Raw genomic sequence first — 24,594 nt, forward strand, 5'->3', positions numbered from 1 at the left:
AGGACCCATAGCCCGGGAAGTTTAACTTCGTGAGATTTTCCCCAGCTAAACCATGGGAGGGAAAAGATTTTAGAAACTCTTTATAGAATCATAGAGACCAAGGTTCAGAATACCTGAGTAAGAGTTGTAGAGTATATTATCCAAACTTTGGGCAAAAATTTGGGGGAAATAAACAGTCTGTTGGGAATGGTAGTTAGATTTCGGGCATCTTTTGGAGAATTGTCATCCTTAATGACACATCTGAGAAGTGGTGATGTAAGACAACAACAACAAACCAAAAAAAAACAAAAACAAAAACAAAAGAAGATTAAAAAAATAGACCTATAAGTAAAAAAAAAAAACAAAAAACAGAAACGCACACATCTTTAAACCCGATTGATTTTGAGGCTTCTAAAAATCTTAAATTAGGTTCAATAAGTGTGAGAAATGCTCTGGAAAACAAACAAATTCTACTCACCATGATTTAATCTGATGCTGATAATCTAATTCAGTAGTTATCAAATGTGATCTCAGATCAGCTGCATCAGCATCACCAAGGAATTTATAAGACGTGACAATTGGTGACCCCACTCAAATCTACTGAATCGAAACCTCTGTGGGTGAGGCCCAGTAACCTGGCTGTTGAGGAGCCCCCAGGTGACTCTGATGCTTGCTAAAGTTAGCATCATTAACCTAATGAAATCAATACCATACCCTTAGAACTGCAACCCAACGGGATTCCAGGAAATGAAAGAACAAAAACCAAACAACCCTCAACATAACAGCTACCTGATGTACTTTTAAATTTTACTCGTTAACAAATGAGTTTTCTAGGGTACCTACACGCCTGTTGTGCTTCCCTTTGTCATAACCACAATATGATGAGTATCAAGTTCTCCTCACCCATGGGGCTTCCCTGGTGGCGCAGTGGTTGAGAATCTGCCTGCCAATGCAGGGGACACGGGTTTGAGCCCTGGTCAGGAAGGATCCCACATGCCGCAGAGCGGCTAGGCCCGTGAGCCACAACTATTGAGCCTGCGCGTCTGGAGCCCATGCTCCGCAACAAGAGAGGCCACGATAGTGAGAGGCCCGCGCACCGTGATGAAGAGTGGCCCCCGCTTGCCACAACTAGAGAAAGCCCTCGCACAGAAACGAAGACTCAACACAGCCAAAATAAAGAAATAAATTAATAAACTCCTACCCCCAACATCTTCTTTAAAAAAAAAAAGAGAGAGAGAGAAAAGATGGAAAAGCCATTGTTTAAAAAAAAAAAAGTTCTCCTCACCCCACGCTGAGTACTTGAAGCATTGGCTATTTATCGAAAAGCGGTACCTGTTCTACTGCTGGGGGATCCTGCCTCCTCACCACCACGCTCACTTCTTTCACCTCCATATCTCTAGCATGAAAAGCTGTCAGTTCAGGAGTTGTGGGTGTGGGAGACCTTAGGTCAATGACAGGAGAGTCAGGATGGGTTTAGCAGTAAGACGGGGAGTTCAGTTTACCTTGTGGATTTTACCACATCCTGTGCATCTCTGGGAAACTTGGTACCCTCAGTGATGCAACTACATGCACAGTAAACAATCTGACAGGAGGAAAGGCTTTCTTACAAGTGTATCCTTCTAATGTGGTTTGCTTCTGTTCCCCTCATCAGCCATTGCATCTTGGTTCTACCACTTACTGCTTTTTTCATGGCCTTGAGAAAATGTCTTGACTTCTTTAAGCCCCAGTTTCCATATTAGGGATCATGATAATGCCTACTTCATAGGGTCACTGTGAGCGTGGAATGAGACAGTGCATTAAAGGGCTTAGCACAGTGCATTAAAGGGCATTCCAACATTTTGATCACTTTTTGTTGCTAGGAGTAAATAAAGGAAAAATCTTCAGCAGAGGTGGTTCGTAGGAAGCCATGGCGTTTGGCACACTAGTTCTTCAACAAAAGCCAGGCAGTGCAGCTCATAAGAATGTTCAACAAGATTTTATGAATATTATCATATAACCCAACTTAACAAATTTTGATTAAAATAATATGTTGCTGTATGGGCAAGATATATACATTCACTATTTTTGAACACATACGATTTATTGAACACACTATGATAATGTATATAGAAAAAATGAGTCTTTTTGGTTAATTTAAAATGCATAAATTATCAACTGTTCTTATTCAAGAGAAGATCATTGTAAAAGGGTTTTTGTTTTTTTTAAATTGGTGGTCTTGTGTTTTGGTCTTAATTCCTTCAAATTTTCAACTCAATTTTGACAGTGCAATTGATTGTGACACAAGAGTTTTGTAAAGATAGTACTCACCTCCAAATCCAGGTCTCACTGCAGAATCGTGGTCCTCCATATGAAGAAGTTGCTTAGACTTCAGGGTCCACACTTTGGTACTGTCATCTTTCCTCATTCTAGTTTCTTGTTTGCTGTACCTCCAAGGGAGAAAAACGCTTCTGAGATACATATGCTTGTGGATATTTTGATTTAGGTTAGCTTTCTGTGCTCAACATGGTATGCTCTAAACTATACACATAAAAGCTCACTTTCTCAGTTCATATTACATATAGCCAAAGATCTGTCAGCATTTACCGTTGATTATACAAGGGTGGGGCAGGTAAGCAAACCTTGGAGCACCTTAGATGATAAACTGACTTTGGACGTGATCCTGACAGGCAACGTTTCTCAGAATGTGGGTTATAGTAGGAAAACATGGTCACTAGCACCTGGGTGGAGGTGATCACGATTCAGATCCACGGACCCCAACCCAGATCAACTAAACCAGAACCAGAGGAAACAGGGCCTAGGCATCTGCATTCAGTGCGCTACCTAAGTGATTCTTAGAGTCAATGAAGTTAAACTACCTCTTGAAAAAAACAAAACAAAACAAAACAAAAAACTACCTCTTGCACTAAGACAGTAAAAAAAAAAAACATGAAAAATTGTAGACTGATGAAAATAGTGTTTTACAAAGACAGAATGTGCTGGTTGAGATTAGAGGAAGTACCCCTATGGCAGATTCTGGAACCTGAGAGAAGGCGATGGGCATGGATGGAGAGGAATCCCAGGGAAAAATGGATGATCTGACAGCTGACTGGACGTCAGGTCAGGTCCAGCTGTGAAGCAGGTGCAGCCTATTTTCACCTGCAGTTTTCTAGGGCAAAGGCAAAGTGTGTGGCCTCTCCCGTGTGGGTGGAGTCCTGATCTGGGAGTGAAGCCCGTTCCTCCCTGGGTCTTTGAACTCTGGCAAGTTGCTGGGCCTCCCTGACTCATTTCCTGTGCTGTGACACATACCTCCCAGACGTATTCTAAGTGTGGCGGCAGAACATCTGTGGAAGCGCACACAGCTCCTCTGTATGTGACGTGCTGCTGTCTGCTCATCCCCGGTGCCCGAGACCTAGTGAACTAGGTCTGCCTCTTCCAGAAGAACGTTCCTGTCACCATCACCGTCAGCAGCAGCAATAACACGAGGCACTGAGGGGTCTTCTAGGTGAATTCTAGTTACTCTGAATTCCTGACTGGCTTTTGCATTGATACATGTCTTCTTCAGGAAACACACGTAAATTTCTAACATAAGACTTGTGAACGCAATTTCCTAACTCAATAAAGTGACTGATGGTGGGAATTTCACATCCTGAAGCGGCTGGTTTAAGAAATATGTCCAGGCTTATGGGCACCTCAGATCACCTAGTATGGTCTTTAAATAGAGAAGTTTCTGGCTGAAACCCTCAGAGATTTATGTATGTATTTTTGCCATTGATAGAAATGGCGAAGTTGGAGGAACAAATCTGTTTTGAGTAGAAGACAAATGAGTTTGATTTTAAACATAAGTCATTTTATCCTATGAATAAATGAACACATAAAACTATTTCTTCCAAGGATCTCTTAACTAGAAAACTTCTTTCAAGGAGCTAGAATGAACCATTTATTGAAAAAGTAATAGCAGCTAGTTTTTATTAAATGCCTACTGTGTTCAAGGCTCCCTACCAGATGTTTTGTAAATACTATCTTTGGGGTGCATCTGAATCACCAGGTTTGCTGGGGCCCATGCCCAGAGTTTCTGGTTCCACAGTTTTAGGGTATGAGAATTTGCATTTACAACAATTTCTCTGGAGAACTACTGGTCTGGAAAATAGCAGACATTTTATAAAAGCTAGCTAGTTGTTATTATTTTATGAAAAATGGAATGTAACCTTGGGTGGAAATTCATGGAAATTTGTGAACTTCTTCAGTAATATACACAACAAAACGGCAATCTCTAATACTCTTTTCAAAAGCATACCCCTCCATGAGATTGGTAGGGATAAATCTTAATTAAGAATCCCCAGAACAATGAACATGCAGCCTGCTATGAAAGGCACTCTTGGCAGTACGTGAAATCACACACACCTTTTCTTACCTAAGGGCTCTTCTGATGTACAGTGAGATGGCCCATCTTTATTTATTTTTGACTTTATTTATACATCTACTTCTCAAAGAGGTTTATGCGGCTTAGATACCCTCTAAAAGAATTTTTAAAACCTCACACATATTTAAGTAGACACCTACAATTTTTTCATCACAAAAATGAAAATTACTTAAATATTGATTATAATTTAAAATAAAACATATTCCTCCTTTAATGTATCCAATGAACCTAAAATACCCACTTTATGCATTTTAAAATACATGAATAAACTCCTCTTTAAAAACCAGAAGTTTTATCTCATTCCTTGTTTTCTTGGAACTTGTATTTTATTTTATTTCCATTTTATTTGAAAGTTCATTCGGGTTTTTCTGTAAGATGTTACGGAAAAACCTGAATGAACTTTTTGGCCAATCCAAAATTTCCTTCATTGAATTTTATCACCCCATCATACTTCTTTGCAAGAATATATGTATACATATTAAAATCATCTTTTTTAGTCTCTGTGACTATTGCAAATGGAGCAAAACATAATGCACATAAATGTTGATACTTATTAAAATTATGAATTAAATTTTATAGGAAAAGTATTTCTTAATAAAGTGATGGTATATTTTCCCTATTTTGTGTATCTGTAAATGTATATTACTTATTGCACTTGTTATTTCTTGTCTTTTTGATAAAGCCCTTCTAATAGGTATGAGGTGATAGATATCTCATTGTAGTTTTGATTTACATTTCCCTGATCCTACTTTTCACTTCTATAGATGAAAATATTGAAAAACTTTGTTGATATATATGTATGTAAGTGCATGGAATTGCAAGAAATTTTGTTTCAGGAATGTAACTTAATTATTTAAATTCCTTCTTATTTTCCAAAATTCACGTTGTGCTCTATCATCAATTATTTCTAATGATTTGTAATCTGACAAATTAATTAGGTTCTTACTTCAATATTGATGAACTCAAAAAAAAAAAAAGAAAAAAAAATCACGCAGTTTGTAAAAGGATGTGTTATTTAAACTAAAGTCATCCATTACCTCAACAACAATATCTGTAAAGGTTTCTTTGTACCTGGGAGGATTTTATACACTGGTGTAATACACATAGTTAAGATTCAGGAAGAGGGAGAGGCATGCCTTTATTTTGCTAAATGGGACAGAGCAATCATTAAAGGGAGGCTACAGAGGAGATTGCAGGCAAGTTTTCAGGAGGATCAGTTTTAGGAAAGAGGTCAGAGGAAGTCAGGGATCCAGAAATACTTATTTTAAAACTCTCCATGCCCAGGTGCCCCTCTGATAGCTTGCATGTACCCTAAGGGGAACATTATACTCTAGGAGTATAAGTGCCCTATTTGAAGACCTCTGGCTTATTAAAAAAAAAAGACATATATAGAAAGGTTAATAAAATGAAGACTGAAATAGAACAGACAAAGGCAAGAGAAGTAAATATGCTTAATAAGGGGATGAATTTATGACAGAGAATCAGATTTCGCTCAGCGCTTTCTGGCCTGATCCCATATATGTATCATTTTAAGCCCCTTTGTCTTCTGCCCTCTTCCCTTTCCTAGAAAAAATGATTTTGTTTTTAGTAGTTACTGAAAGAAATCTTTTGGATGACTTCTGTCTGAGGAGAGGGTCTTCTAGAAGGCTAGGTGCCAATGGGATAGAGCAAAGAAATCTCAACTCATGGAAGAGCCTTGCATCATTACAGCATTCTTAATCTTTATAGCATTCTTAATCATTACAGCATTCTTATTCTTTCCCCACAAAGAAAGATTATGAACATTGTTTGAGAAACAACAGGTAAGGCTCGGTAATAGTTATCATTTTTCTTTTTGAGTTAGAACCTTTTTCTTTCTGGATGAAACAAAGGAACCAAATTTTTATGTTCCCCCCTCTTGTCAGTATCAGAAACTTTACTATAATTTTGTCACTAAGAAAGTGTGGGTTCAGGGGGAAGGAAGGGCTGGATTTTTAGTGGTTTCAGGGGAATAAAGGGGTCTTTGAGGAGGATGTACTAGGCAGAGAATTAAAAAGTACCAGAACTGCTTGAGGAAAAGCAAATACATCCAACTCATTCTGATACATTGGTGTTCAGTAAGTGGAAAGACAAAAACTCATTTTAACTGAGTCATACTCAGCTGGTTGCTTTACCAAACTGCTTTCCCAAGGGCCTATATAGTTGATTAGTTTACTAGGATCAGGACTTGAAAATGACTAGGCCTGACTAAATAGACTATTTACCCAAGAGAGGTTATAATTAAGAAACATATTAAAAAATATTTAATCTAGAGAGTTAACAGTGAGATAAAAATTAAAAGTATGAATGCCATTTTATACCTATTAAATGAGCAGAAAACAAAAGAATTTTAGTACCCAATGCTGCTAAGAATAGGATGAAATAGAAATGTTTATACTTTGTGGGTAGCAATATACTCATAAAACCCGTTTAGAAGTTGATTTTGAGAGCTACGAAGATGATTCTCATCCTTTCATGCCAATCCAAGGAATGCAGTAAAGTAGTCGGAAGGAAAATCAGTTGATCCAGTTTTTGATCACAAAGAAAACCTTGATAATTCTGGATCCAATGTTTATTTTTAGGTCCCTGATGCTTTTGAAACTTCTTAGAGAGGACATGGTGCATTATAGGGAGTGAATCTTGTGGCTTCAACTGAACTGCCCTTGAACTCATGACTCTGGGAATACACACTTGACTTTAGTCAACAGCCCGTTTCTTATAAAGGAAAAATCTACATGGACGAGCATTTCTGTGGAAGAGCCAGCCAGAGAGAGTGCCCCACTTGAGACTCGACAGTTTCCATGACTTAACTTGTGTCTCTACCAGATCATGAGCTCAGTGAGGTCTCAGTTTCCTCATCTGTGAAATGAAGAAATTGGACCAGATTAGGAGCTGGTTTGCAGACATTTTTTGGATAGCCCATATGGTGTATTAAAGTGGAAAATTTCACACGAAAATCTGAATTTTTCTCTTGAAAAATCAGAAAATCTGGCAATACCAAGCTCAAGTTGTCTTATAAGAAGTCTTGACCTGACCAGCCTCTGCCCCCAGAGGAGCATATAGCCTGTAGTTGCCACAGTCTCTGCCACTCCCTTTGTTATTTGCAGTAGCAGTTGAATTGGCAATCTCTAGGACCCTCTTGGCTTCTACATTAGGTTCCTGGATGTGCTGGTAAATGTTTAAGTGGCTCTCCTGGAAAAAAAAAAGCCCTATTTGTAGTGTTTGTTGATTTCCATGATGCAAATACTGCCACCATAGCTGATTCCAAGCTACTGATATGACAGAGATGTGTGTAGCCCATAGTGTAGTATAGTATAATAAAGTATGGTTTTGTGTATTATAGTATACTACAGTTTATAGGATAGTATAGTACAGTATAGTGTAGTATTTCTACCAGACATAAATAGATATAAATAATGGAGAACAATAGACAATAGCAACATGTAGTAAAGTAGTTAGGAAGTGGTGAGTTTTAAGTATTTATTACCTTCGTTTTAAAAATAATTTATTTAATTGTATATTTATATAATTTAATTTTTAATAGTGCTTATATTTAACAGCCTTAAAATTTAACAGTTGGCTCTTGCAAGCCATTTTGCACAGACACTGGCACTCTGCTGATTATTCTTAAAGCCAGAGACAGTGTGTTGTTCTTAACTCTCAACCCAGTACTTGTCATACAAAAGGCACTCAGTACAATTGTTAAAAGAATGAATAAATATTCAGTGAGTCTAGATGTCTAATCCTCTTTGCATCCTTAGAGAGCCAAATCTCTCCCCTAGGCAAAACAGGAACATTTTCCCCTGCCATGCTTAATTTATTCATCAACTCCTCCTCTCCCCCATTTTGCCTTTAAGAAATAAAGGGAATGTTTGGATGAAAGATTTTTAAAATACTTGGATAAAAAAGGGAATCTTTGGGCAAAAAGTAAGATTATATTCTGAATGAAAAAGGTTAATAGCAAAGGATTTAAGGGCCTGATTGTAGGAAAACTGGCTCAAAATAATGTACATAAATGTGAGCTAATATATAAAGATATACTTCCTAATTTTCAAAGAAAGATCAGGCCTTTCTTCCATGTTCATTCTATTAGTTCTCTTGCATTATGACAGAGTGGACTGTTCATTCATTCACTCATTACTTATTTAATTACCAATAATCAGGTTGTGTGTAGGGCAAAGAACCTCACGGCATTTATTCATATACTAAGGTCTAAAGTATCCTGGGCTTTTTACTCTAGAAACTATCCTATACAGTAATTTCAGTATTTTTGTCAAAATGCCTTAAAATCTTCATGAGAGAGTGCTGAGTGACAGCTCAGAAACAGGCTGGCTGAATTATTCTGTTCACTGGGGAAAATGCCTAACTTTCATCCTAAGTGGCTGCTTCTGAACTAGGGTCTATGTTTGACACAATCCCTAGTGTCCTAGAGGATTTTTCTTTGAAGAACAAAAGAAGCAGATATAAATTTTAATGAATCATATTGTAGCTTATTGCTGAAAGGGGTACCTCACTTAGGATATAGAGAAGTGAAAACAAACATGCTTGGCCCCATGGAGTAGGAAGCCCAGGGTTCCCTCTTCATTTAAACAAATTCTAAAAATTAGACACCTAACATAAGAGAGAAATTCCCACCCCACCCCAAAGAACAGATGTTCTCCTCTTGTCCCTTAAATGACACCTAAAAAATACACATGGTAGCTTTTTCTGCAGCAACTCGTCCACCGAGAGTGTGCTGGTGAGACTGATGAGTTCCTATGACCATCTCCCTTCTTATCTGCACATCCACCAAACAAACTGGACAAACTTCCTATTGTTCGAGTCGTAGATGATATTTTAAGCAGTCTCTATTTGTTTCAAAATGAGATAAAATATACTACTAAAATATACTAGATGCTATAAGCAATCTGAAAAAACATACAGTTTGGTTGTATAGCCCCACATTTCCCAAATATTGCTTGCCCAATTGCCTTAAAGAAGACTGAAAGTGTCTAAACTGGGCAAGATTTCATAGCATCTCAGATCTGTGTGTGGGAGCAGAAGCCTGGAAGGGAAGTGTGGGAGGTGGTCCTTGAGTTTTAAGAGCAGAGCAGGAATTAGGAATCTAGTGACCTCTCCTCCCCTCCCCCCATACCTCTTTTGTTTTTGGTCATTAAACCTGAGGCTTCAGAAGGATTTATTAAATTTTTGTGTTCTTTCCTGATGTTATAGTGAGTGCTTCATAAATATCCAAGATGTGAGGGCAATCTGGCTGAAACAAAAGTTACCTCACTGATTGCTAAGGTTGGCTGGGTGATATTACTCACCTTTATTCCTCAATTTCTCCTACTGGGTCTTTTTGGGAATCTTGTGCTTGGTGAAAAGGAAAGACTTTCCCTACAACAGGAGGTCATTTCTTGGTTATTAAAGGGTAGTAGGGTGACTAATCGTTCTAGTTTGTCTGCGACTGAGGGGGTTCCTGGGACTTCTAGTGCTAAAAACCATGGAACCCCAGGCAAATCAGGATGAACTGGTCATTCTAGTAGAGAGCTATGCCCCTTCACTAGCAGGTCCAAATATACTCTGATTATTGATGATAAGATAATAATGATGATGTATTGACATTCAGGATGATATTTCAAAGATGACTTTCAAAATGGAAAATGAATTTTAAAAAACAACAAATGGCTTTAATGTCTTTCAGTACTGTCTCATCGAAATACAGAACCATACACTCTGCAAGTACTTGACATTAGAAATTGGTGCTTAGACTAATTTCTACTCAAAAAATTTGAAGAAACATTAAACTCATGTCGTTATTTATAATAAATGCATTACTCATTGGAGAAATACAATCCTTGAAAGAAGATTCATACATGAGCCCTTTAACTGTTTTCTCCAAAAATAAGAAAGCAAATGCCAGCAGAAACCCCAGATTCTGCTCTTTCTATTATCATTAGAGGTGATTTATTTTGATGGGTGAATGCTATCTCTAGAGACAATCACTACCACAAATACGTGCTACCATTAAAGATATAGTTCTGAGGCAGGTGGTGAGAGAAACTGGGACTACACTATGGATATCTTACCGGGTCGGCTTCACTGAAGAGAAGCAGCGCTGGTGAAGCTTCTTGCTTTCACCAGCAGCACAAGCATTTGACATCAGTATGATCCAGATGCAGGTGAAGAAGACCAGCTGGGAAGCCGGTCTCATCTCTGCAGAAAGAAAGGAATGTAGATGGATGCAACCAATGCTGTTACCAATATTGCTTCTTCATGTGTCTTTTAAAAAATAATTAGAGTGCCAGGTAAAAAGGTATCAAGGAAAAAAGAGAGACATTGTTTTCAATGCTGTGTCTTTTGTTTTAGTAGGTTAAATGGATTGACATCATTTACAGGCAAACATTTGTCTGCATCACCAGCAATTTAAGAAAAACAAAGCAGATTTTTTCATTTTGTTTCCATCCTTTTGTTTCCATCCTTTAGTCCCTGTTTCCAGGGAAGGTTCTTAGTGGGATGCTTGATCCTCTACTCAATAAACTCTCAGCTGCAGTCCTCCGCAGACAAAGAAGTGAGATTAGGCATTAAGTCACCTTAATCCAACACAATATCATTTGAATATATTTAATGACTCAGCAAAATAATATGCTTAATGAGAATAAAGATGATTAGTTTAATTTTAGTTATAGTTTTAAAGATCCTTTCCTTTATCTCATGGCTGTTTTTTTAATCCAGAAAGGAATCTTTCCCTCTCCAAATGCGTACAGATTGCCAGAATACAAACAAACTTAAATTATTATTTTATCAAATAAATAATCATATTTTAAGATGATGGTTTATTCCATTGATATAAAAAGTAGTTCAATTTAAGGTTTAATGTGGTGAGCAGCCAGATAAATAAAAAAAGAAATTAGTCTTGGGCAGTGGGTAAGGAATTAAATTATGGCCACATCGGCTCCTAAATGTACTTTGCACACATCGAGTAGAAATATTCCCTCCATGTATGCAAAGTACCAGTGAATGGGCAGGTTAGTGAAATTCAGTTTCTCCAACTGCAAAAGCACAGGGTGAGCAATCCAGTGACAGCTGACCTGTTTACTAGGACTTAAGAAGAATGCTGTTTTCTTCCCAGGGATATACTGTGAAGGAATTCTTAAATTTTCTCGAATTGATTTGTCTCCTTGACACCTCATATCCTGTGTTATTGCTTGATGGTGTTAATTTATTTTGATTTGGGTTATCTCTTCTCTTGGCCCATGCATCTCCTCCTATGTTTCTTTGGCATGTCTTTCCTCTTTAAAATATGTGTTTAATATAAAATATTACAAGTATTAAAATATTACAAATATACAGAATGATGTTTAATAAATACTTACCTCTCTCTTAATCCCCTATTTAGTGTTTATCATTGTATACAGTTATACTATTATGTATATTATGTACAAATTTTTTGCATATTTCAGAAAGCTTAATAAAAATGGTGTTAAATTATACTTTTACCTCTGCAACATACTTTTCCTCTCCACATTATGCTTAGATTTATTGTGTTGATAGCTGCAGTCTTAATTTTTGAGTGCCATATAGTATCTCACTGTGTAGATAACTAACATTTTATTTATTCTTTTGCTGATGGGCATTATTTCTTACTTTTCAATGATAAACAATCTATTATAAGCAACCCTGCAGTGAATTTTTGTCAATATTTTCTTGTTCTCATACATAAAGAGTTTCTCTAGGGTAAGTACCTAGGAGTAAAACTTCTAGGCTGAACAATTTTCACATCTTCAAATTTATAAGAGACTATCATAATGCTCCTAAACATGACTGTACCAATTTACAGCCCCATTAGAAGTGAATGAGAGCCCTCATTTCTTAAAATCTTTTTTTAACATTAATATTATCAGGCTTTTAAATGTTACCCAATCCAATCAATGCTGTAGTTTTAAGTTTAATGTCCCTAATGGCTAGAGAAGTTTGAGCATTTTTTTTCATGTATTTCTGGGCCAGTAAGCTTTCCTCTTCCGCAAAGAGCCAGTCAATAGAAGAAATGTGAGGAAAGTTGCTGGTCTTAAGCTACTTCTGGAGGATGCCACCATGGTCAAAGTTTGTTTTCTACCCTGGTGATCTCATGAGATCCAGGGCCCTGACACTTGACCCGAGCACTCTCTGCTACCTGGCCCTGTTCTCTTCATTAAGTACCAGGATCTACACCAACATTTCCCAAAGTAGTTCTTGGCTACACTGGAGATGTTTTGTGAAAAAATGTTCTGTGCCAAGGGAGTTTGGGAAACACTATACAACAAAAAAAATTTTTGTGGCTGTTTACCAATAAAATTTGTTTGTTGACATTTGAATTTCATAGAGTTTTCATGTATCATGAAATCTTCTTCTCTTTTCTCCCCCAATTAAACACTGTAAAAACCATTTGGTGGGATGGATACAGCCCACGGGGCATAATTTGCCAACTGTGAGTCCCCCGTCTAGGTTGGGGATTCACAGTTCACATCACACGGTTCAGTGAAAGTGTTCTCCTCCTTCAGCAATGGGGAGGATGTGAGTTCAATGGTCTAGCCTCAGTGCTTATCTTACTAGATCTGTTGGAAACAGCGACACACCTGAGCTCTCCCTACTTGATATATTTTCTTCACCTGCCCTCTGGGAAACTGGACTTGCCTGTTTTCCTCTTACATCTTGCTCATTCCTGCTCGTTTCTATTATCTTATCTCCCTTCCTCTAACAGATTTCACAGTACTCGAATGGCCCTATGCTCAGCACTTCAGTACTTTAGTACTCTTTCCTACCAACTCACTCATTTTGTGATCTCAGCCAGTCTCAAGGCTTTAAGAACTGTATATACACTCCCAAATTATATAATCAGTCCAGGCTTTTCTCCCGAAATTCCATCTCATATTCCTATGGTCTCAATATTTGTGTCCCCCACATACAAATGCTGAAATCTTAACCCTCAAAGGTGATGGTTTTAGTAGGTGGAGTCTTTGGGAGGTGATTAGGATGAAGCCCTCAAAAATGGGATGAATGATCTCATAAGAGAGGCTCCAGAAAGATCTCTCACCCCTTCCACCATGTGAGGATAAAACAAGAAGTCTGCAACCTGGAAAACAGCCTTCATCTGACCAAGCTGGCACCCTGATCTTGGACATGAACTGTGAGAAATCAATTTCTGTTGTTTATAAACTGCCCAGTGTGTGGTATAGTGTGATAGCGGCCCAAACAGACTAAGACACATATCCAACTGCCTGCTTACTTGGATGTCTGATAAGTATCTCAAGCTCAACATGTCCAAAAGTAAGTTTGTTAATATCCCTCCCCCCAGCCCACCAATAGCCTTCTCTATATCAACTAATAACAACACTGCTCGTTCTTAACTCCTGTCTCTGACATTCCTTGTCCAGTCCACCTTAAAAATACATCCAGGATCCAAGTACTTCTCACCAGCAGCTCAGCTACTACCCTGGCCTTTTAGTCATCATCATCTGTTGCTTGAATTATTGCAGTGGTGGCCTGTCTCCTTGCTTCTTCCCTTGCCTTGTTTCAGTTAGTGCTCAACACAGCAGCCAGCGATCCTTTAAAAATATAAGTCAGGTCAAGTCACTCCTCTCTTCAAAACTCTGCAATGGCTTCTCCTTTTCTTCCATTTGAAAAGTCTTTACAAAGGCTAGGAAAGCCTTACCTAATCTACAGTTCCCTCCTCTTCCCTGCCTTCTGGCTTCTCCACTGTTCCCTCCCCCACCACTGGCTGTAGACATACTGGCCTCTTTGTTGTTCCTGGAACACACCAAACACACTCCCACAGAGGGGCTTTGCACAGGTTGTCACACTTGCCTGACCCACCCATCATATAGATCCTGACCCACCCAAGGATCTATATGACTAACTCCTTTAACAAATTTAAATCTTTGCTCAAATGTCATTTATTCAATGAAGCATACACTAACCCCCCTTTAAAAAATGCAGTATGCGCCCTTTCCTTCAAACACCTGTTACCAATCTACCACATACTCCACTTAGCATGTTTTATACAATTTACTTATTATAGTTATTATTCATTCTCTGTGTAATCATGCTAGAATGTAAGCTTTACAAGGAAGCATCCTTTGTCTGTTTTGTTCCCTGGGGTATCCTAAACACTTGTAACCATTTTTGGCATATAATCAGTGTTTAATAAATATTTGTTACGTTAAAAGCATCAGAAAAAATCCTGTTTAGTTCTGCTGAATTGTGTGTTTCCAAAACTAGGTTGACCTCAGATCTCCATTTAAAAAAAAATCCACCAGACTTACTAATACTCCTCAAAAGAAGTGCTCCTCCAGAGCACCCAGTTTGGGAAATTCTGATTTATCAGTAAATCTGTGCTTTACAAATCCTCCTTATCAAAATTCTATGTCCTAGCATCTCATGACTACTTTTTTTTTAACATCTTTATTGCAGTGTAATTGCTTTACAATGGTGTGTTAATTTCTGCTTTATACCAAAGTGAACCAGCTATACATATACATATGTCCTCATATCTCTTCCCTCTTGCATCTCCCTCCCACTCTCTCTACCCCATCCCTCTAGGTGGTCACAAAGCACCGAGCTGATCTCCCTGTGCTATGCGGCTGCTTCCCACTAGCTTTCTATTTTACATTTGGTAGTGTATATAAGTCCATGCTACTCTCTCACTTCGTCCCAGCTTACCCTTCCCCCTCCCCGTGTCCTCAAGTCCATTCTCTAGTAGGTGTGCGTCTTTATTCCTGTCCTGCGCCTAGGCTCTTCATGATCTTTTTTTTTAAATTCCATATATGTGTGTTAGCATAAGGTATTTTTTTTCTCTTTCTGACTTACTTCACTCTGTATGACAGATTCTAGGTCCATCCACCTCACTACAAATAACTCAATTTCGTTCTTTTTATGGCTGAGTAATATTCCATTGTATGTATGTGCCACACCTTCTTTATCCATTCATCTGTCGATGTACAATTAAGTTGCTTCCACGTCCTGGCTATTGTAAATAGAGCTGCAATGAACATTTTGGTACATGACTCTTTTTGAATTATGGTTTTCTCAGGGTATATGCCCAGTAGTGGGATTGCTGGGTCATATGGTAGTTCTATTTTCAGTTCTTTAAGGAACCTCCATCCTGTTCTCCATAGTGGCTGTATCAATTTACATTCCCGCTAACAGTGCAAGAGGGTTCCCTTTTCTCCACACACCTTCCAGCATTTATTGCTTCTAGATTTTTTGATGATGGCCATTCTGACTGGTGTGAGATGATACCTCATTGTAGTTTTGATCTGCATTGCTCTAATGATTAATGATGTTGAGCATTCTTTCATCTGTTTGTTGGCAATCTGTATATCTTCTTTGGAGAAATGTCTGTTTAGGTCTTCTGCCCATTTTTGGATTGGGTTGTTGGTTTTTTTGATATTGAGCTGCATGACCTGCTTGTAAATTTTGAAGATTAATCGTTTGTCAGTTGCTTCATTTGCAAATATTTTCTCCCATTCTGAGGGGTGTCTTTTCGTCTTGTTTATGTTTTCCTTTACTATGCAAAAGCTTTTAAATTTCATTAGGTCCCATTTGTTTATTTTTGTTTTTATTTCCATTACTCTAGGAGGGGGGTCAAAAAGGATCTTGCTGTGATTTATGTCATAGAGTGTGCTGCCTATGTTTTCTTCTAATACTTTTATAGTGGCTGGCCTTACATTTAGGTCTTTAATCCATTTTGAGTTTATTTTTGTGTATGGTGTTAGGGAGTGTTCTAATTTCATTCTTTTACATGTAGCTGTCCAGTTTTCGCAGCACCACTTATTGAAGAGGCTGTCTTTTCTCCATTGTATATTCTTGCGTCCTTAATCAAAAATAAGGTGACAATATGTGTGTGAGTTTACCTCTGGGCTTTCTATCCTGTTCCATTGATCTATATTTCCGTTTTTGTGCCAGTACCATACTGTCTTGATTACTGTAGCTTTGTAGTATAGTCTGAAGTCCAGGAGTTGATTCCTCCAGCTCCATTTTTCTTTCTCAAGATTGCTTTGGCTATTTGGGGTCTTTTGAGTTTCCATATAAATTGTGAATTTTTTTGTTCTATTTCTGTGAAAAATGCCAGTGGTAGTTTGATAGGGATTGCATTGAATTTGTAGATTGCTTTGGGTAGTACAGTCATTTTCACAATGTTGATTCTTCTAATCCAAGAACATGGTATATCTCTCCATCTGTTTCTATCATCTTTAATTTCTTTCATCAGTGTCTTATAGGTTTCTGGATACAGGTCTTTTGTCTCCTTAGGTAGGTTTATTCCTAGGTATATTATTCTTTTTATTGCAATGGTAAATGGGAATGTTTCCTTAATTTCTCTTTCAGATTTTTCATCATTAGTGTATAGGAATGCAAGAGATTTCTGTGCATTAATTTTGTATCCTGATACTTTACCAAATTCACTGATTAGCTCTAGTAGTTTTCTGGGAGCATCTTTAGGATTCTCTATGTATAATATCATGTAATCTACAAACAGTGACAGCTTTACTTCTTATTTTCCGATTTGGTTTCCTTTAATTTCCTTTTCTTCTCTGATTGCTGTGGCTAAAACTTCCAAAACTATGTTGAATAATAGTGGTGAGAGTGGGCAACCTTGTCTTGTTCCTGATCTTAGTGCAAATGGTTTCAGTTTTTCAACATTGAGGACAATGTTGGCTGTAGATTTGTCATATATGGCTTTTATTATGTTGAGGTGAGTTCCCTCAATGCCTACTTTCTGGAGGGTTTTTATCATAAATGGGTGTTGAATTTGGTCAAAAGTTTTTCTGCATCTATTGAGATGATCATATGGTTTTTATTCTGCAATTTGTTAATATGGTTTATCATACTGATTGATTTGCTTATATTGAAGAATCCTTGCATTCCTGGGACAAAGCCCATTAGATCATGGTGAATGATCCTTTTAATATCCTTTTAATATGGATTCGGTTTGCTAGTATTTTGTTGAGGATTTTTGCATCTATGTTTATCAGTGATATTGGCCTGTAGTTTTCTTTCTTTGTGACATCTTTGTCTGGTTTTGGCATCAGGGTGATGGTGGCCTCATGGAATGCGTTTGGGAGTGTTCCTCCTTCTGCTATATTTTGGAAGAGTTTGAGAAGGATAGGTGTTAGTTCTTCTGTAAATGTTTGATAGAATTTGCTTGTCAAGCCATCTCATCCTGGGCTTTTCTTTGTTGGAAGATTTTTAATCACAGTTTCAATTTCAGTGCTTGTGATTGGTCTGTTTATATTTTCTATTTCTTCCTGGTTGAGTCCCAGAAGGTTGTGCTTTTCTAAGAATTTGTCCATTTCTTCCAGGTTGTCCATTTTATTGGCATAGAGTTGCTTGTAGTAATCTCTCATGATCCTTTGTATTTCTGTAGTGTCAGTTGTTACTTCTCGTTTTTCATTTCTAATTCTATTGATTTGAATCTTCTCCTTGTTTTTCTTGATAAGTCTGGCTAATGGTTTATCAATTTTGTTTATCTTCTCAAAGAACCAGCTTTTAGTTTTATTGATCTTTGCTATAGCTTCCTTCATTTCTTTTTCATTGATTACTGATATGATCTTTATGATTTCTTTCCTTCTGCTAACTTTTGGGTTTTTTTGTTCTTTCTCTAATTGCTTTAGGTATAAGGTTAGGTTGTTTATTTGAGATGTTTCTTGTTTCTTAAGGTAGGATTGTATTGCTATAAACTTTCCTCTTAGAACTACTTTTGCTGCATCCCATAGGTTTTAGGTCATTGTGTTTTCATTGTCATTTGTTTCTAGGTATTTTTTGTTTTCCTTTTTGATTTCTTCAGTGATCTCTTGGTTCTTAAGTAGTGTATTGTTTATCCTCCATGTGTGTGTATTTTTTACAGATTGTTTCCTGTAATTGATATCTAGTCTCATAGCGTTGTGGTCAGAAAAGATACTTGATATGACTTCAATTTTCTTAAATTTAGCAAGGCTTGATTTGTGACCCAAGGTATGATCTCTCCTGGAGAATGTTCAATGAGCACTTGAGAAGAAAGTGTATCCTGTTGTTTTTGGATGGAATGTCCTATAAATATCAATTAAGTCCATCTTGTTTAATGTATCATTTAAAGCTTGTGTTTCCTTATCAATTTTCATTTTGGTTGATCTGTTCATTGGTGAAAATGGAGTGTTAAAGTCCCCTACTATGACTGTGTTACTGTTGATTTCCCCTTTTATGTCTGTTAGTATTTGCCTTATGTATTGAGGTGCTCCTGTGTTGGGTGCATAAATATTTACAATTATTATATCTTCTTCTTGGATTGATCCCTTGATCATTATGTAGTGTCCTTCATTGTTTCTTGTAACAGTCTTTGTTTTAAAGTCTGTTTTGTCTGATATGAGAATTGCTACTATAGCTTTCTTTTGGTTTCCATTTGCATGGAATATCATTTTCCATCCCCTCACTTTCTGTCTGTATGTGTCCCTAGGTCTGAAGTGGGTCTCTTGTAGACAGCATATATATGGGTCCTTTTTTCGTATCCATTCAGCCAGTCTATGTGTTTTGTTTGGAGCATTTAATCCATTTACATTTAAGGTAATTATAGATATTTATGTTCTTATTACCATTTTCTTAATTATTTTGGGTTTGTTTTTATAGGTCTTTTCCTTCTCTTGTGTTTCCTGCCTGGAGAAGTTCCTTTAGCATTTGTTGTAAAGCTGGTTTTGTGGTGCTGAATTCTCTTAGCTTTTGCTTGTCTGTAAAGCTTTTAATTTCTCCATAAAATCTGAATGAGGTCCTTGCTGTGTAAAGTAATCTTGGTTGTAGGATTTTCCCTTTCATCACTTTAAATATGTCCTGCCACTCCCTTCTGGCTTGCAGAGTTTCTGCTTAAAGATCAGCTGTTAACCTTATGGGGATTCCCTTGTATGTTATTTGTTGCTTTTCCCTTGTTGCTTTTAATATTTTTTCTTTGTATCTAATTTTTGATAGTTTCATTAATATTTGTCTTGGTGTGTTTCTCCTTGGATTTATCCTGTATGGGACTCTCTGCATTTCCTGGACTTGATTAACTATTTCCTTTCCCATATTAGGGAAGTTTTCAACTATAATCTCTTCAAGTATTTTCTTAGTCCCTTTGTTTTTCTCTTCCTCTTCTGGGAGCCCTATAATTCAAATGTTGGTGTGTTTAATGTTGTCCCAGAGGTCTCTGAGACTGTCCTCAATCCTTTTCATTCTTTTTTCTTTATTCTGCTCTGCAGTAGTTGTTTCCACTATTTTATCTTCCAGGTTACTTGTCCATTCTTCTGCCTCTGTTATTCTGCTATTGATTCCTTCTAGAGAATTTTTAATTTCATTTATTGTGTTGTTCATCATTGTTTGTTTGCTCTTTAGTTCTTCTAAGTCCATGTTAAACATTTCTTGTATTTTCTCCATTCTATTTCCAAGATTTTGGATCATCTTTACTATCATTACTCTGAGTTCTTTTTCAGGTAGACTGCCTATTTCCTCTTCATTTGTTAGGTCTGGCGGGTTTTTACCTTACTCCTTCATCTGCTATGTGTTTTTCTCTCTTCTCATTTTGCTTATCTTACTGTGTTTGGGGTCTCCTTTTTGCAGGCTGCAGGTTTGTAGTTCCCGGTTTTTTTGGTGTCTGTCCCCAGTGGCTAAGGTTGGTTCAGTGTGTTGTGTAGGCTTCCTGGTGGAGGGGACTAGTGCCTGTGTTCTGGTGGATGAGACTGGATCTTGTCTTTCTGGTGGGCAGGTCCACGTCTGGTGGTGTGTTTTGGCGTGTCTGTGGCCTTATTGTGATTTTAGGCAGCCTCTCTGCTAATGGGTGGGGTTGTGTTCCTGTCTTGCTAGTTGTTTGGCATAGGGTGTTCAGCATTGTAGCTTGCTGGTCGTTGAATGGAGCTGGGTCTTGGCATTGAGATGGAGATCTCTGGGAGAGCTTTCACTGTTTGATATTATGTGGAGCTGGGAGGTCTCTGGTTGACCAGTATCGTGAACTTGGCTCTCCCACCTCGGAGGCACAGGCCTGATGCCTGGCTGGAGCACCAAGACCCTGACATCCACACGGCTCAGAATAAAAGGGAGGGAGAAAGAAAGAAAGAAAGAAAAAATAAAATAAAGTTATTAAAATAAAAATAATTATTGAAAATAAAAAAATTTAAAGTAATAAAAAAAAAAGAAAGAAAGAAAGAAGGGAGCAAACACACCAAAAAACAAATCCACCAAGTATAACAAGCGCTAAAATCTATACTAAAACAAACAAACAAAAAACGGACAGACAGAACCCTAGGGCAAATGGTAAAAGCAAAGCTATACAGACAAATCACACACAGAAGCATACACATACACACTCAGAAAAAGAGGAAAAAGGAAAAAATATGTATATATCATTGCTCCCAAAGTCCACCGCCTCATTTTGGGATGATTCATTGTCTATTCAGGTATTCCACAGATGCCGGGTACATCAAGTTGATTGTGGAGCTTTAATCCACTGCTCCTGAGGCTGCTGGGAGAGATTTCCTTTTCTCTTCTTTGTTTGCACAGCTCCCGGGGTTCAGCTTTGGATTTGGCCCACCTGTGCCTGTAGGTCGCCTGAGGGCGTCTATTCTTCGCTCAGACAGGACGGGGTTACAGGAGCAGCTGATTCGGGGGCTCTAGCTCACTCAGGCCGGGAGGAGGGAAGGGTACGGATGCAGGGCAAGCCTGCAGTGGCAGAGGCCGGCCTGACGTTGCAACAGCCTGAGGCGCCGTGTGTTGTCCCAGGAAGTTGTCCCTGGATCACGGGACCCTGGCAGTGGCGGGCTGCACAGGATCCCGGGAGGGGCGGTGTGGATAGTGACCTGTGCTCGCACACAGGCTTCTTGGTGGCGGCAGCAGCAGCCTCAGCGTTTCATGCCCGTCTCTGTGGTCCGCGCTGTCAGCCGCGGCTCGCGCCCGTCTCTGGAGCTCGTTTAGGTAGTGCTCTTAATCCCCTCTCCTCGCGCACCATGAAACAAAGAGGCTAGAAAAAGTCTCTTGCCTCTTCAACAGGTCCAGACTTTTTCCCGGACTCCCTCCCGACTAGCCGTGGTGCACTAACCCCTTCAGGCTGTGTTCACACCGCCAACCCCAGTCCTCTCCCTGCGCTCCGACCGAAGCCCGAGCCTCAGCTCCCAGCCCCGCCCGCCCCGGCGGGTGTGCAGACAAGCCTCTCGGGCTGGTGAGTGCGGGTCGGCACCGATCCTCTGTGCGGGAATTGCTCCGCTTTGCCCTCCGTACCCCTGTTGCTGCGCTCTCCTCCGTGGCTCCGAAGCTTCCCCCCTCCGCCACCCGCAGTCTCCGCCTGCGAAGGGGCTTCCCAGTGTGTGGAAACCTTTCCTCCTTCACGGCTCCCTCCCACTGGTGCAGGTCCCGTCCCTATCCTTTTGTCTCTGTTTATTCTTTTTTCTTTTGCCCTACCCGGGTACGTGGGGAGTTTCTTGCCTTTTGGGAGGTGTGAGGTCTTCTGCCAGCATTCAGTGGGTGTTCTGTAGGAGCTGTTCCACGTGTAGATGTATTTCTGATGTATCTGTGGGGAGGAAGGTGACCTCCGCGTCCTACTCTTCCGCCATCTTGAAGCTCCTCTCATGACTACTAAACTTTTAAGTTCATAATGAAATATTGATAGCTGATGAAGGGTAGGCAAGACAGTAAGAGGGGATTTCTTGTAACAATACTTTGAGCTGAAGGAATGAAGCACTAATGTAGAATTTCATCCACCTGTCAGGCAGGCAGTGGAGCTCTTCTGGGGGACGCATGTTTTTCACGAATGTCTGGCAGGTCATATGCGTCCTCACCATCACTTAATCATATCAGGTGCCCTGGGTGCCCCCCTCCACACTGTAGAAATGACACAAATCTATCTGACCTCTTCATTGAATCATCTTTGCTAGAACAACTATCCATATCAACATTAACATTAAGGGAGGAGTAAAAGCAGTTTAAAATTTGTTAGCTATGAATTTTAAGTCTGCATAAAAATAAAAATAAGGCAATGGCCTAGGATACAAAGAGTTGGCTCACAGAAGGTCTTAGGGTTTCAATTCAGTCACAGTAAGTCATCTGCCTCTGTTGTTGCTAGATCTGCTCCTTATCCCTTTAGTGTTCTTTGCAAACCCAGGAAGCTTCTTAAGAAAAGAGCAGAAAACCACATCTGTCAAAATTAGAAAGTGGTAACTCCCGGAAACAAAATAATCTCAGGGTCACTGGAGACTTTGTAAAGGTTTAAGGTCTCCCTCACGTCAATTGCCTCCTGTTCACTCTCCTTCCATTCTGATGATGTCAGCCAGTTTCTATTCCTTTGGCAGGGAGCCAAAGGGAACACTTGGATAGCAGAGCTGTGTCCTCAATATTCCTCTTGGGATATGAAGCTACTTTGCTTACAAAGAGAAAACACAAGGTAACTGGAGGTCTTATTTATATTGGATCAAGAACATCTGACCACAATAACGAATTCCAAGCCTCCACAGATCTCCCACTGTGTCCGCATGATGCCAAGTAGGCAAAATATCTTGAGTGGGAAATTGTAGAGTCATAGAATGTTGATATGCAAAGATCTTTGGAGATCATTTAGATTACCTACATCCTTCTCTTTTTTGTACATGAGGAAACTAAGACTGGAGAGGTTAAGCACCCAATTCATTTGCTTTTTTTTAACGTCTTTATTGAAGTATAATTTCTTTACATAGTTGTGTTAGTTGCTGCTGTATAACAAAGTGAATCAGCTATACGTATACCTATAACCCCATATCCCCTCCCTCTTGCGTCTCCCTGCCACCCTCCCTATCCCACCCCTCCAGGTGGTCACAAAGCAGCGAGCTGATCTCCCTGTGCTATGTGGCTGCTTCCCACTAGCTATCCTTTGGTGCATTGGAAATGCAGTATAACATGGCCATGTCAAGAGCAGCCACTAGGAGGCATTTGCTATCCCTCCAAAAAGCCTTGCTCACACTCATAAATGGTGTTTTCTCTTCCGTTTCCCAGAATTATCAGAGCCCCGATAGAGCATCTTTCCAACCCACTGCCCTCTTTCATTCCCCTCCCACTTCATTCCTGAGTTACAGAATCAACAGTGATGGGAGCGGGGACTCCACATTACCGGAAAGTGGGTGACAGGAATGCAATCTTCATCATAGTGTAATAATACAATATAACCACGAGATGGCAGCGCAGACTACACAATATTGTTTAAGCATTCTCTTCCTTATGAAATGAAAACCACAAACTAAATGATTAGCACTTTTGATACTGCAAAATTAAATGAGAAGATTAATAATATAATGCCAAATGATTCAGGCAAAAAGAAAATCCCTGTTATTCAGGAAAACGCAATTATTTACCTTGCGTGAAGATTGAACACTGAGCATATTTTAAAGCATGTTTTATAGATATAAGAATAGCATTTCGTTTTACCTCTGGGAACGCTAGGCTATAGAGGTGAACACTGGAAAAAGAAACTTTCCAGAGAAAGACAAATATCATATGATATCACTTATATGTGGAATCCAAAAAGATGATACAAATGAACTTATTTACAAAACAGAAACTGACTCACATAGAAAACAAACTTAGACCAAAGGGAAAGGGGGGGGGCGTAAATTAGGAGTTTGGGATTAGCAGGCACAAACTACTATATATAAAATAGATAAACAACAAGGTCCTACCATATAGTAAAGGGAAATATCTTCAATATTTTGTAATAAACTATAGTGAAAAAGAATATGAAAAAAAAGCCTATATATAGGCTGAATCACTTTGCTGTACACCAGAAACTAACACAACATTGTAAATCAACTATACTTCAATAAAAATGAGACTTTTCATCAAAATAAAGTGTGTGTCATGAGTCATGTATTGAAAGGACATGGGATAAGGAACTAGGAGACTTGGCTCCAGGATGGGATGTGGCACTTAACTGTATGATTTTTAGAAAGCTTCTTAACCTCTCTGGGCTTCCATTTCCTCTTCTGTATTCATTAGGCAGATGGATTTAGATGATTTTTGAAATCCCTGAGGAGACAATCAAATATAGTGGTTAAGAATGTGATCTTTGGCAACAGACTTCCTAGGTACAAATCCTAATTCTTGCATTTACTAGATGTGTGAACATGGGCAATGGCTGGATATTTTTCTCTGAGTCAGTTACTTCATATGTCAATTCAGGATGACATCACTAGGACCTATCTCTTAGGATTATAGTCAGAATTGATGGG

General features: G+C 38.8%; 1 protein-coding gene across 1 annotated transcript in view; it reads right to left on the reverse strand.

The window, feature by feature from the left end:
* Positions 1 to 22,709, reverse strand: part of GABRR3 (gamma-aminobutyric acid type A receptor subunit rho3) — a gene marked incomplete at its 3' end in the record, with an annotated part of 53,156 nt that extends 30,447 nt beyond the window's left edge. The window contains 3 exon segments of the mRNA XM_081234210.1: positions 2,287 to 2,399; positions 10,465 to 10,591; positions 22,623 to 22,709. Coding sequence (XP_081090336.1) covers positions 2,287 to 2,399; positions 10,465 to 10,589 — 238 coding nt within the window. The 5' untranslated portion in view covers positions 10,590 to 10,591; positions 22,623 to 22,709.
* Between the last annotated feature and the right edge of the window lie 1,885 nt (positions 22,710 to 24,594).

The sequence above is a fragment of the Mesoplodon bidens genome (genome assembly GCF_964165515.1).
Source record: "Mesoplodon bidens genome assembly, chromosome: 5".
In the NCBI taxonomy this organism is placed as follows: domain Eukaryota; kingdom Metazoa; phylum Chordata; class Mammalia; order Artiodactyla; family Ziphiidae; genus Mesoplodon; species Mesoplodon bidens.